This window comes from Ursus maritimus, unplaced genomic scaffold (genome assembly GCF_017311325.1).
Source record: "Ursus maritimus isolate PB19 unplaced genomic scaffold, ASM1731132v1 scaffold_5, whole genome shotgun sequence".
Lineage (NCBI taxonomy): Eukaryota > Metazoa > Chordata > Mammalia > Carnivora > Ursidae > Ursus > Ursus maritimus.
The window spans coordinates 55167396-55179702 of record NW_024426663.1 but is presented as its reverse complement, the minus strand read 5'-3'; the positions used below and the strand labels follow the sequence as shown (position 1 = coordinate 55179702).

Sequence of the window (12307 nt, the reverse complement as noted above, 5' to 3'; positions counted from 1 at the left end):
TGAATGGTCATGTTTATGTCACAGTCCCAGTTTACTTCAGTGATTCCTCCAAAAAAGTCTGTTTCCAGCTTCCATGCTTCCGATAACACATACACATTGAAGAAGGTCCATGTGCTATCTATATTCTCCTCTGCTGTGGCAGGGGCCCTCTTTGGATCCTTATACCCCAGTGCTTCCAAGGAGAAGGGTTCCCTCAGTGCACTGGTAGGATGCCTGCTCCCTGCTGATCTAAGCATTGGTTAAATGTTCATGTTAAGGGGCGTCTGGGTGGCTCAGTCATTAAGCGTCTGCCTTTGGCTCAGGTCATGATCCCAGCGTTCTGGGATCGAGCCCCGCATCGGGAAGCCTGCTTCTCCCTCTCCCACTCCCCCTGCTTGTGTTCCGTCTCTCGCTGCCTCTCTCTCTTTCAAATAAATAAATAAAATCTTCAAAAATAATAATAAAAAAAATTAATGTTCATGTTAAGTTTACATTGGTCTGTTTTTTTCTCCACATATTCTTTTTTGTTAGATATAACCTCTATAAATCTCAAGTATACAATTCAAAATGTTTACATGCTCTTGAGCATTAAGGAATCTACCACTAGAGTTTCTCCTGCAGGTCACCTTGTTAATGTTTACTAGAAGAGGGAGTGTAGCTTAGTAGTTAAAAGTGCACAGAAATTTAGGGCTAGGTATACCTCGATTAAACTATTAGTACTTCCATTTACCAACTACGTGTGCTTGAGCAAATGACGTAAACTTCTCTGAGTATCAGTTTCATCATCAAAAATTTAGAGTATGGGGCGCCTGGCTGGCTTAGTTGGTGGAGTGTACGACTCTTGATCTTGGGGTTGTGAGTTTTGAGCCCTATATTGGGTGTAGTGATTACTTAAAAAATACAGTCTGTAGGGGTGCCTGGCTGGTTCAGTCGGTAGAACATGCGACTCTTGATCCCAGGGTCTTGAGGTCTGCGTGTAGAGCCTACTTAAAAAATAAATTTAGGGGCGCCTGGGTGGCTCATTGGTTAAGTGTCTGCTTTGGGCTCAGGTCATGATCCAGGGATCCTAGGATTAAGCCCCACGTTAGGCTCTCTGCTCAGCAGGGAGCCTGCTTCTCCCTCTCCCTCTGCCTGCCGCTCCCCCTGCTTATGCACTCTGTCAAATAAATAAAATCGTAAAAAAAAATAATAAATTAAAAAATAATAAATAATAAAATATTTTAAAAAAAAACTTGAGGGTAAAAGCTACTACCTCATTGAAATGTGGTAAGAGTTGAGGAAGATAATGTAAATGAAATCCTTAGCACAATACCTGGCACGTAAAACATTCTGAGGCTTTTGTTGTTGCTGTCTTTCTTCCAGCTCTTTACAATATTGGAGACATGGTACATGCTGCCCGGGGCAAGTGGGGAATAAAAGCAAACTGCCCTTGTATTAGTCGGCAGAACAAATCTGTGTTGAGACCTGCTGTCACCAATGGCATGTCACAGGTAAAGTGTATGGGTGGGTGTAAGTGAGAGAAACTTCACTTCTTAGTACCAGGAAATGCCCCATTTTCACCTGTGTTGTCCTAGGCTACTGTAGGATACCTGAGGAATTAGGGGATGGAGAAGTGTTTCTAGAGGGAGCCCCAAAAGTTAAGGGATTTGAATTCCGTCTGCCTGGTATGAGTTTCTCTTCATTCATCTTTAAAACCAGTTCGGGCTGGATTGATAAATAGCCCAAAGAAATTCTCTACATCTTGTCAAGATTTATACTTCAGGGTCCTTGTATAGGTGAGAAGTATAGAAAATGTTACGAGGAAGGCAGTCCTATCTGTGTGCATGGTCCCTGTCCTTGTCATGTTAGGTACTGAGGACAGAAACATGAAGATTGGCCTGCTGAGCTGGGATCATTCTACCCTGAAAACAATCCCAGGCCTCCAGAGAGGCAGTGGTTTGCTCATTGCTCTGTCAGAGGTGGAGGTCATTCCGGTTTGATGGTAACTGTTTTGAACAAGAGGCTATTTTAAAAACACACACATGCACACATGCACACACACACACACACACACCCCTACCTGCTTACATTTGAAGGGCTTTCCAGGAACACAGCTAACACATGGTCAGTAGAAGGCACAGGAATTAAGGCTAATGGATCTCAATATATATTTTCAGTAGACTTGAGATATTAGAGCGAGTCATCTAGAAAATTCAGTAATAGAACAATAAACAGATATCTATGAAGCGTTTATGTGTGCCCAACGCTATACCAAACTCTTGGCATATACGATCTCATTTAATCCTCAGAACAGCTTTATGAGGTCACATTCTAATCACCAGTTTGCCGTTGCAGAAATTGAGCCTTAGGCATGCTAAATGTAAAATACATTGTATTATTTATTGTTATGTTCACTGTTCTTTCCACAGAACCAAGCTTAGTTTCTATCATATTGTAGGACTCCTTAAATATATGTTAAATTAATGAATGAATGAAGTAGCAGTTTATGAGACAGTTTCACATTGTTTTCCCAGACTTTTTCAGTGTCAGCAGCGCTTACTATGTGTCTTTTTTTCCTTTGCAAAGACAGCACTCTAACCATGTTGGCCTTTTGTGCTTTAGCTTCCTAGCATAAACCCTAGTGCCTCTTCTGGAAGTGAAACCACCTTCTCAGGCGGAGGAGGAACTGCAGCCGTAACATCAGAGACCGACCATGTTCCCAAAGCCGACAGCACTGACAGCAAATCTGATGAGTCTCTGAAAGCAGAGAGTTCGGCTTCAAATAGCAATAGTGAGCTAAAAGCCATCAGGCCCCCTTGCCCTGACACAGCTCCCCCCTCTTCTGCCCTGCACTGGTTGGCAGATTTAGCAACTCAGAAGGCTAAAGAGGAGACAAAAGGTGAGATAAACACAAGCCTCTGCCCTGCCTGTGGGTGGAACACTTGAGTTATTCTGGAATTCTTCAAACTCACACATTACCATCCACATTTATGAAACATGCTGCTTGCTTTCTCTTGCTAATCACATAAAATGAGGGAATCTCTTTCATTTTCTTTCTAGAAGTGGAGCTTTTTTTTAAAAGGCACATGCCTGGGCTCTGCCCCATACCTCTTTAGTCAGAACCAGTATTAAGATTTTTAATAAGCTTCCAGGGGGTTCTGTTAGGCAGCCAGGGTTGATTTTCAGTGGGCACAAAGAGTCATCTGGGGAATTGTAAAAAATGCAGATTCCTGTGCCCCATCAGAACTATTAAATAACAATCTTTTAGAGTATGATCAAGAATCTCCATTTTTAATGATCATTCTAGGTGATTCCACTACAAGTGTCCTGGAGACCCCCTTGCAGAAACACTGTCTTAGCAAGTGTGGGAGATGAAAGATGGTTGGGAAAAAGAGGAAGTTTGAAATCCAGATCTGGGAAAGGAAGGGAGAAGTAGGAGAGCTTTCTTGGCCATGATCCTGCCATAGTCATACCTGGTCAGGCTTGGTCCAGACAAACCTATGTAGTTTGGGGATCAGAGGAGGGGAAGGTCTCTCCTCCTTCCCACTCCTTCCCACTTGGCCGATTTTTAGGGGTTAGTTGCCTACTGGATGTTCCTTATCATGCCTAATGCTATTCCCGGTTATGTCCTTACAGAAGCAGGGTCCCTGAGGTCGGTGCTCAGTAAAGAGTCTCATTCACCCTTTGGGCTGGACTCGTTCAACTCCACTGCAAAGGTCTCTCCGTTGACTCCAAAGCTTTTTAACAGTCTGTTACTGGGTCCCACTGCCTCCAACAACAAAACTGAAGGCTCTAGCCTTCGAGACCTCCTTCACTCCGGGCCCGGAAAGCTTCCTCAAACCCCCTTGGACACAGGCATACCCTTCCCCCCGGTCTTCTCTACATCCTCAGCAGTAAGTGTCCTTTCTACAACTCTAGCCTTTTCCAACGAAGAGCCATCAGAGATCTGCTAACTGGGTTAGAGTGTATATGGTTGACTTGTATTCTCTGCGTTGTATGTCCAGCTGACAAGACCTTTCTTTACATTGGGTTTGGGGAATGTTCAAGATCGTTTTAAATCGTGAACTTTTTGTGCCGTGTTAAGAAGTCAGTAGAAATTGAGGGGCGCCTGGGTAGCGCAGTCGTTAAGCGTCTGCCTTCGGCTCAGGGCGTGATCCGGCTGTTCTGGGATCAAGTCCCACATCGGGCTCCTCCGCTGGGAGCCTGCTTCTTCCTCTCCCACTCCCCTGCTGTGTTCCCTCTCTCGCTGGCTGTCTCTCTGTCACATAAATAAATAAAATCTTTAAAAAAAAAAAAAAAAAAAAGAAGTCAGTAGAAATTGAGACATCAAAATTTTCAGTCAGCAGAAATCACTATTTTCTTGACAATAATGGGCTTTTTTTTTTTTAAACCTAGACAGCATATCCATGCTATCTTCTCTTGGATGTCTAATAGACACCTCAAACCTAACACATGAAAACCACTTTCCTGCCTCATCTTCTGCCCATAAGCCTGCTTCTCCTTTAGTTTTCTGTCTTGGTCATGGGCATCTGCATTCTTGCCATTGCTTGGCCAAAAATCTTGGAGTCATTTGGGACTCCTGTCTCTCACATTTCATATCTAATCTGCCAGCACATCCTTTCGGTTTGATCTTTAAAATGTAATCAGAGTCCACCCATTTCTCATTAGCTCCACCACTTCCTATCTGGTCTGAGCCAACATACTCTTTGCTGCGTGTTTGCAGTAAACTCTTTACAGGTCCCCTTTATTTCTTCCTTTTTCCACTCTATAGTCTGTTGTCAACACAGCAGGTAGAGTGATTCTTTTAAAATATAAGTGATCTCATTGACGTGATTTATGTCAGCCCTGCCTAAAGTCCTTCAAGGGCTTCCTATTTCTCTCATAGTATAAACAGAGTACTTTCAGTGGACCGTAAGGCTCCAGCCCTTTCCGTGTGTCTTCTCTGCACTTCTCTGATTTCAGCTATCACTCTTCTTGTGCACGCTGCTCTGGCCACACCCACCTTCTTGTTCTTTGAACATGACAAGGCAGGCTCCTTCTTCAGAGCCTTTGCATTTGTCCTTTTCTTCCACCTGGAACAGACTTTCCCTTGTAACCACAGGCTTGCTTCATCATCACTGTTGTCTCCCCCGTCTTGATATGTCACATCCTGTAACTCTTCTTCTTAAATCACCCTTCTTAAAGTCCATCATACTCCCATCCTCCATAATTGTTTTCCCTGCACTTCATATTTTTCCCATAGCATTCATTACCATGTTTGGTTTCTTTTCTGTCTTACCTCTCCTTAAAGGAGTTTTGACTGTTTTATTCACTTATAAATCACTAGTGTCACAGTTTGATACATAGTAGGTGTTTGGTAAGCTTTTACTGAATGAAGGAATTCACAAGATACAAAATTTAAATGATAGAGTGAGAAGTCTCCTTCCCATCATCATCTCCCAGCTACCTGTTTTCCTCTCTGGTGGTCAGTCATCATTGTTTCAGGGCCTTACTGTATATATATACACAGTACCCCCTCTTTTTACACACATGTTTTACACCCTGCTTTTCCACTTTCAGTTTGTAGTATCTTCAAGATCATTTCAAGCAAGCACATAAACATGCTTGTCATTCTTTTTTATGATTAATGGCTGAAATTCGATGAACTGTGGGTGGTTGAGCCCTGTACAATGTGGATTATTTGTTTCTTTTTTGGATTCATGACTTCTAAAAAATTACTTTTGGCTCTGTTTTATTTGTACGTGGCTCTCTCAGTTCTCCTTTTCCTTTTTTAGTTTTCCCAGGAAGTTACATGATCACATGTACTCTGTACAGATAATGATTAGTGATATTTCAGGCATAGGAATACCAGGTTTACAAAAGCCCTCTCAGTTCTGTGACATTTACAGGTGTCACTTTGATTTCTGAGCCTGAGCTTTCCCATCACCTGCAACATGTGAGAGATTTTTCCCTGGGATGAGAAGCAGGGGAAGAATTGGGATTAGGAGAATTCTTTCGGAATATACATTTCCAATTGGATACTTTGGTTTACCCTTTTATTGGGGTATACTCCCTGGTTAAAAGAAGCACTGCCTTGTTAAGTCACTTTATTACTTAATTGAAGTATTGTATCCCTTGGGCATGGTGGTGAGAAAAAAAATTTATAACCTTCAAAATCAATGATCTTTTCCACTCAACTACAGTATTTTGCAGTCCCTGTGGTCTCCATGCAAATCCTTAATACCAGGCTGGATGCCAAAGTATTTCTTAGGTCCTCAGTCTCCTGAGGCACAGGGGATCTTTCGGTACTTTTCTTTTATAAACGTGAAGCACAATATGAAAGACAGGAAGATTTAAGATCGTGACTTAACAGACCCCGCCCTTCAATTACAAAAGGTGTTTCATTAACTTTTATGAAACTTAATGAGGTAAATCAGAACTCCTTCTTGTGAAGACAACTGGGAAACAGTTTTGTGAATGCTCTTCTCATGGTGCCTCAGTCAGACTTACCCGATGGAATTGTGTGTGGCAGGGAGTGAAGAACAAGGCCAGCCTACCCAACTTCCTTGACCACATCATTGCCTCAGTGGTAGAAAATAAGAAAACCTCAGATGCTGCAAAGCGGGCCTGTAACTTGACTGATACCCAAAAGGAAGTGAAGGAGATGGTGATGGGGTTAAATGTGCTGGACCCCCATACCTCTCACTCCTGGCTCTGTGATGGCAGACTTCTGTGTCTTCATGACCCCAGCAACAAAAACAATTGGAAGATCTTCCGGGAGTGTTGGAAGCAAGGCCAGGTAAGTAACAATAAGTAGTTCCCTGGGCCGGCTGGCTGCTTGTCCACCACAGTTGCCAGGATAGTTTCAATTCTGTCTGGGAAACTTTTTGCCAGGGAGATGAGACATAGTAAGTTCATTTTAGACAGCCTTGCTACTTCGATTTTTCTTGGATTCAAAGAAAATCAGGATATTCCTAAATACCTATCGTGGTTCCTTATATTTCTATATATTTCTTATCTTTCCTTATATTTCTGTATTTCTGTATAGTGTGTAGCTCTGTGTTCTTAAAACGGCAGTTGAAATTTCTGTGAAGTGGTAATCTGCCATTAATGACACCTTTAGAGGAAAATCCTCAAGTGTGACATAGGGGTAAGGTGAAGGTGGGTGGAAGTGAGCAGTACTTTTCTAGGTAAATATTTCAGGGCCACACAAGTTTGAATGATAGTGTGATAACACTGATTTTTATACTTTAGCAGGTGTTTGAGAAAGGGGGAGGTTATAGAATTGTCTGGATAATTTTTCATTCTAGATGTGAGGAAGTATTCTCAAAGGTGCATTTGTCAGCTTTTTGTTCTCTCACCCCAAAATAGTGGTAGATGCCGGAGCCACAGAAGGGATTTCTGTGGTGTGCCTCCCAGCGTGAGAATCCAGAATAATGATGGAGTAGAAGTAGTTTCTATTTCCTGCAGCTGCCGTGATCAAATCTTGAGATTTTGAAACTGGTTAAAAACAGTAAATCATCATGAAGAAGATGAGGTTGTCCCCAGGAAACCTCCTATTCTGTCCCTTAGCCCTGAGCTAAAAGTAGTCCTAAATGGTTCTGATTGGGGTATTTTTATTTCTACAGCCAGTGCTGGTTTCAGGGGTACATAAAAAGCTCAAGTCTGAACTCTGGAAGCCAGAAGCCTTTAGCCAGGAGTTTGGAGACCAGGATGTCGACTTGGTGAACTGCAGGAACTGTGCTATCATTTCCGATGTGAAAGTTCGGGATTTCTGGGATGGCTTCGAGATCATATGCAGTAAGTAGCTTTGATAATGGCAGACTGAGCTTCTGTATATCCAGTACTGCCCTGGACTCAAATTAAATCCTGTTGGCACATTCAGGGGGTGGTTGGAACACACATTCTGTCCTGGTGCTAACGAGGTAGCTCTCCTGGCAAGCACATGGCTCCCAGAGCATACCTGGGCATAAGCACATGCTCCTATGGGTTGTGTCGAGCACTTTCACTGAGGAATGGGGCTGGAATCCCTGTGAGATGGAAAAATATAGCATGTACTAAAGCAGTGGGTGAGAAAAACAAAGCCCACCTAGTCCATTATGACAGGTTACAAATCTGAAAATAAGTCAGACTCCTAAAACTTTTGGTCACTGAAAAATCAGGCAGCAGCCAGACTAGCAGATTATGGGAGTGCTTTCATCTTCCAGAGCGATTAAGATCAGAAGATGGGCAGCCAATGGTGCTTAAACTCAAGGACTGGCCTCCTGGAGAAGATTTTCGGGACATGATGCCAACAAGGTTAGTGAACTACAGTGGGTCACCTTGAGACACTTCTCTCTTGCTGGAGCATCTCAGAGTAATTATAGAAAAGGAACTTCGCCCCTTTGCTTTTTTTCCCCTGTAACAAGCTAAGTCATCTTTCCTGATCTTTTGTAGGTTTGAAGATCTGATGGAGAACCTTCCCCTGCCAGAATATACCAAACGAGATGGCAGGCTCAATCTGGCTTCTAGGCTACCCAGCTACTTTGTAAGGCCCGATCTGGGCCCCAAGATGTATAATGCCTACGGTATGAGGGAGAAGCCATAATTGTGCTTTTTGGATACTGCCATTCCCCATTTCACCTATAGAGGGAGATATTTAGTCAGGGTCATTTGTAGAGATAATGGAGGGCAAAGTGACAGATGCTAGAGAAGTTAAAAGTGTCTGGGATGGTTTGGGGTTTTGTGTTGTTTTGTTTTGTTTTGTTTTAGAGGGGGAGGGGTACAGGGAGAGGGAGAGAGAATCTTAAGCAGGTTCCATGCCCAGCATGGAGTGTGTCGCAGGGCTTGATTTCATGACCCTGAGATCATGACCTGAGCTGAAATCAAGAGTCCGTTGCTTAACCGACTGAGCCATCCAGGCAACCCTTTGTTTTTTGTGGGTTTTTTTTTTTTAATTAGTTAATTAATTTTTAAGAAGATTGATTGATTGATTTTAGAGAGAGCATGAGCAGGGGGAGGTGCAGAAGGGTAGGGAGAGGGAGGGGGAAAAATCTCAAGCAGACTCCATCCTGAGCATGGAACCCGACTGGGGCTGGATCTCACAACCCTTCGATTACGACCTGAGCCAAAACCAGGAGTTGGACACTTAACTGACTTTGCCATCTAGGCACCCCTATTTGTTTGTTTGTTTTAAGATTTTATTTATTTATTTGAGAGATACAGAGACAGAGCATGACTGGGGGGAGGAGGGAGAGGGAGAAGCGGACTCCCCGATGAGCAGGGAGCCCGATGCAGGGCTCAATCCCAGGATCCTGAGATCATGACCTGAGCCGAAGGCAGACGCGTAACCGACTGAGCCACCTAGGCACCGCTTTTTCTTTTCTTCCCTTTTCTTTTCTTTTCTTTTCTTTTCTTTTCTTTTCTTTTCTTTTCTTCTCCTTTCTTTTCTTTTTTTATTTTCTTTTTTCTTTTCTCCTTTTCTTTCTTTATTTTCTTTTTTCTTTTCTTTCCTTTCCTTTTCCTTTTTTTTTTAAAGATTTTATTTGTTGTTTGTTTTTTTAAAGATTTTTTTTTTTTTTTTTTTTTTTTTTTAAATTTTTTCTACCCACNTTTTTTTTTTTACTTTTAAGTAATCTCTACACCCAACATGGGGCTGACCCTAAGACCCTGACATCAAGAGTCTTGTGCCCTACCACCTGAACCAGCCAAGCACCCCAGGATGGTTTTGAATGTGTTTGCTTTTGTCATTTTGATTTGCGTCATATCTGTAACTTGTATATCTCCAATAATTGTAATGTTTCCTCTCAAATATTCTGTGCAAGAAGACATGATTCTTAGTTTTTAAAAGACTTGACGAAATAACAGTGAAGAAGTCTGAGTACCATGCTACCCAGCAGGCTCTCTGTGGAGTCACAGTAAGGCCATAAATCACTGTGAAATCCAAGCTTCCATTGAATGTCAGTAATGCCCATGTCAGTTTTGCTTTTAAAGGAGAGATTGTTGGGGGCAGGGGGCAGTGAATTGGTTCAATGGCCAAATCGAATGATAGTGTCAGCCGAGCTAGAAATCAGTCTTAAAACACTAGAAAAGGGACACCTGGGTGGCTCAGTCAGTTAAGCGTCTGCCTTCAGCTCAGATCGTGATTCCAGGGTCCTGGGATCGAGTCCCACATCAGGCTCCCTGCTCAGCGGGGACTCTGTTTCTCCCTCTGCCCCTCCTCTGCTCGTGCTCTCTCTCTCTCTCTCTCTCTCTCTGACACATAAATAAAATTAAAAAAAAAAAAAAAAGAAACCTAGAAAAGAAATGAGAAGAATGACTTCTTAATAAACAGATAGACTTCACTTTCGCACTTTTACCATCTAAGAACATCTTTGAGTATGTTTGTACTTGTAGGGTCTTTGTGAATTTTTCACAATATTGCCCTTTCACCCTGCATATCCTCCTTTTCTCTCAGGCTTGATAACTGCGGAAGATAGAAGAGTTGGCACAACAAACCTCCATTTAGATGTGTCTGATGCAGTTAATGTGATGGTGTATGTTGGGATCCCCATCGGGGAGGGTGCCCATGATGAAGGTATGATTTCTAGAAGCCACTACTTCAGGATGGTGAGGCTTGGCCTCAGGAGTAAATCAGTGTCTTCCTCCTCACTTCGGGCCAGTGGCTTTTTCTTAACTCTCCCGGACCTGATGCATAGTTATGCACCCAGTGGATGTTGCTAGATGAAAGGAAGTTCTAGAAGAGAGGAGTAGTACTTGTGTATCTTTGACCAGAGTCATTCTCTCTATGGGAATGTTCCCTTTTCCACTGAGTGTATAGCATCAGAAAGAGGAATGAAGAAGGAAGGGCCAACTGGCTCACTTGGTCCATCAGCCAGATCACCTGTGAGGTGACATGATAAGTCCAGCACACTGGCACAGAATTGAAGCATCAAAGTGATATTTTGCTGCATTTGCACTCCCTGCCATCTCAGTGTAAAATTAATATGTGTTAATTATGGACATTTTAGAAAACATAGTAAATTTTAAAGAAAAAAAAAATAAGTCAAAATCTCATAGTTCAGGGATTATCACAGTTCAGGGATTATTGGTGTCATTATTGTGGTATATTTGCTGCTGCAGTTTTGCTTTTAATACTACACACCTGCAGATCCTTCCATTATGTTGTCCTTTAACGGATTATAACAGACAAGCATTAGAAGACTACCCTCTTAACTTGCCAGAGAAGCTTTACATTTCATGGCCTTAAATCCATAGAACCCTAGAGTTTGAAGAGGTCTTGAGAAAGTGTATGGAGTGTGTCTACTTATAGCAGGAAATGACCTGTAATTTGAAATAAGATGTGGCTATGCAGTTTGAGCAGGAACTATGTTTTAAAAGAAAACTCAACCTCCAAAAAATGCTGAGTTTCTAAGGAAGATTTAGGGTTGTTCTTCCTACGTATAGGAAGCTTAGACAAATACGAGTTTTGATTCTTTTATTCTACTTTATATTATTCCAGAGAGATGGAGAATAGTAGAGGCTAAATTTGTTTGAATTGGACATTTCGCTTTACTCAGAGGTCCTGAAATGGCTGGTTACATTGAAAAGTAATTTTGCTCTTCTCAGAGGTACTCAAGACAATTGATGAGGGGGATGCTGATGAGGTGACAAAGCAGAGGATTCACGATGGAAAGGAGAAGCCCGGTGCTTTGTGGCACATCTACGCAGCCAAGGATGCAGAAAAGATCCGGGAATTGCTCCGAAAGGTATGCCCCTGGGTAGGCTCCCAGCTCCCAGATTAAGGGTCTGGGGTTGCTGAAACAGCCCGCTTAGGGTTTCTCCTGTGGCGTGTCTTGGCTTTAAAGACCTGTACTTTTTGTCAAAATGCCCTGAAGGCCTGAATCCACACCTGGAGGAAGTTGAATAGAACAAAGCAGACGATTTGGCCCACTTAGGGACATTGCTTCAGCAAGCTGGATTTATGCTGTTAATAATATTTATGTATTGACTTTTCTATCTTTGGGTTTGGTTATGGCTTCAGGTTGGAGAAGAGCAAGGCCAAGAGAATCCCCCTGATCATGACCCAATTCATGACCAAAGTTGGTACCTGGACCAGACCCTCCGTAAGCGACTCTATGAGGAGTATGGTGTGCAAGGCTGGGCCATCGTTCAGTTCCTGGGAGATGCTGTTTTCATACCTGCTGGAGCCCCACACCAGGTGGGTTCCACTTGGTTCCATGGGCTTCCCAATTTCTGATTTTCTTACTGATCTGGCGAGAGATATAAGTGGCCAGATTGGGCCGGCTGTCCTCTTTTTCTTTCTTTCCTTTCCTTTCCTTTCCTTTCCTTTCCTTTCCTTTTCTTTTCTTTTCTTTTCTTTTCTTTTCTTTTCTTTTCTTTTCTTTTCTTT

The 12307-nt window shown here is 42.6% G+C and overlaps 1 protein-coding gene across 1 annotated transcript in view; it reads left to right on the top strand.

Annotated features, from left to right (window-relative positions):
* KDM3B (lysine demethylase 3B) overlaps positions 1-12307 on the top strand; it is a 63083-nt gene that overhangs the window by 46540 nt on the left and 4236 nt on the right. The window contains exons 13-22 of the mRNA XM_040622392.1: positions 1342-1469; positions 2581-2857; positions 3595-3851; positions 6470-6736; positions 7566-7737; positions 8145-8235; positions 8374-8504; positions 10373-10492; positions 11524-11663; positions 11939-12115. Of these exons, the coding sequence (XP_040478326.1) occupies positions 1342-1469; positions 2581-2857; positions 3595-3851; positions 6470-6736; positions 7566-7737; positions 8145-8235; positions 8374-8504; positions 10373-10492; positions 11524-11663; positions 11939-12115 (1760 nt within the window). The remainder of the gene's footprint in view (positions 1-1341; positions 1470-2580; positions 2858-3594; positions 3852-6469; positions 6737-7565; positions 7738-8144; positions 8236-8373; positions 8505-10372; positions 10493-11523; positions 11664-11938; positions 12116-12307) is intronic.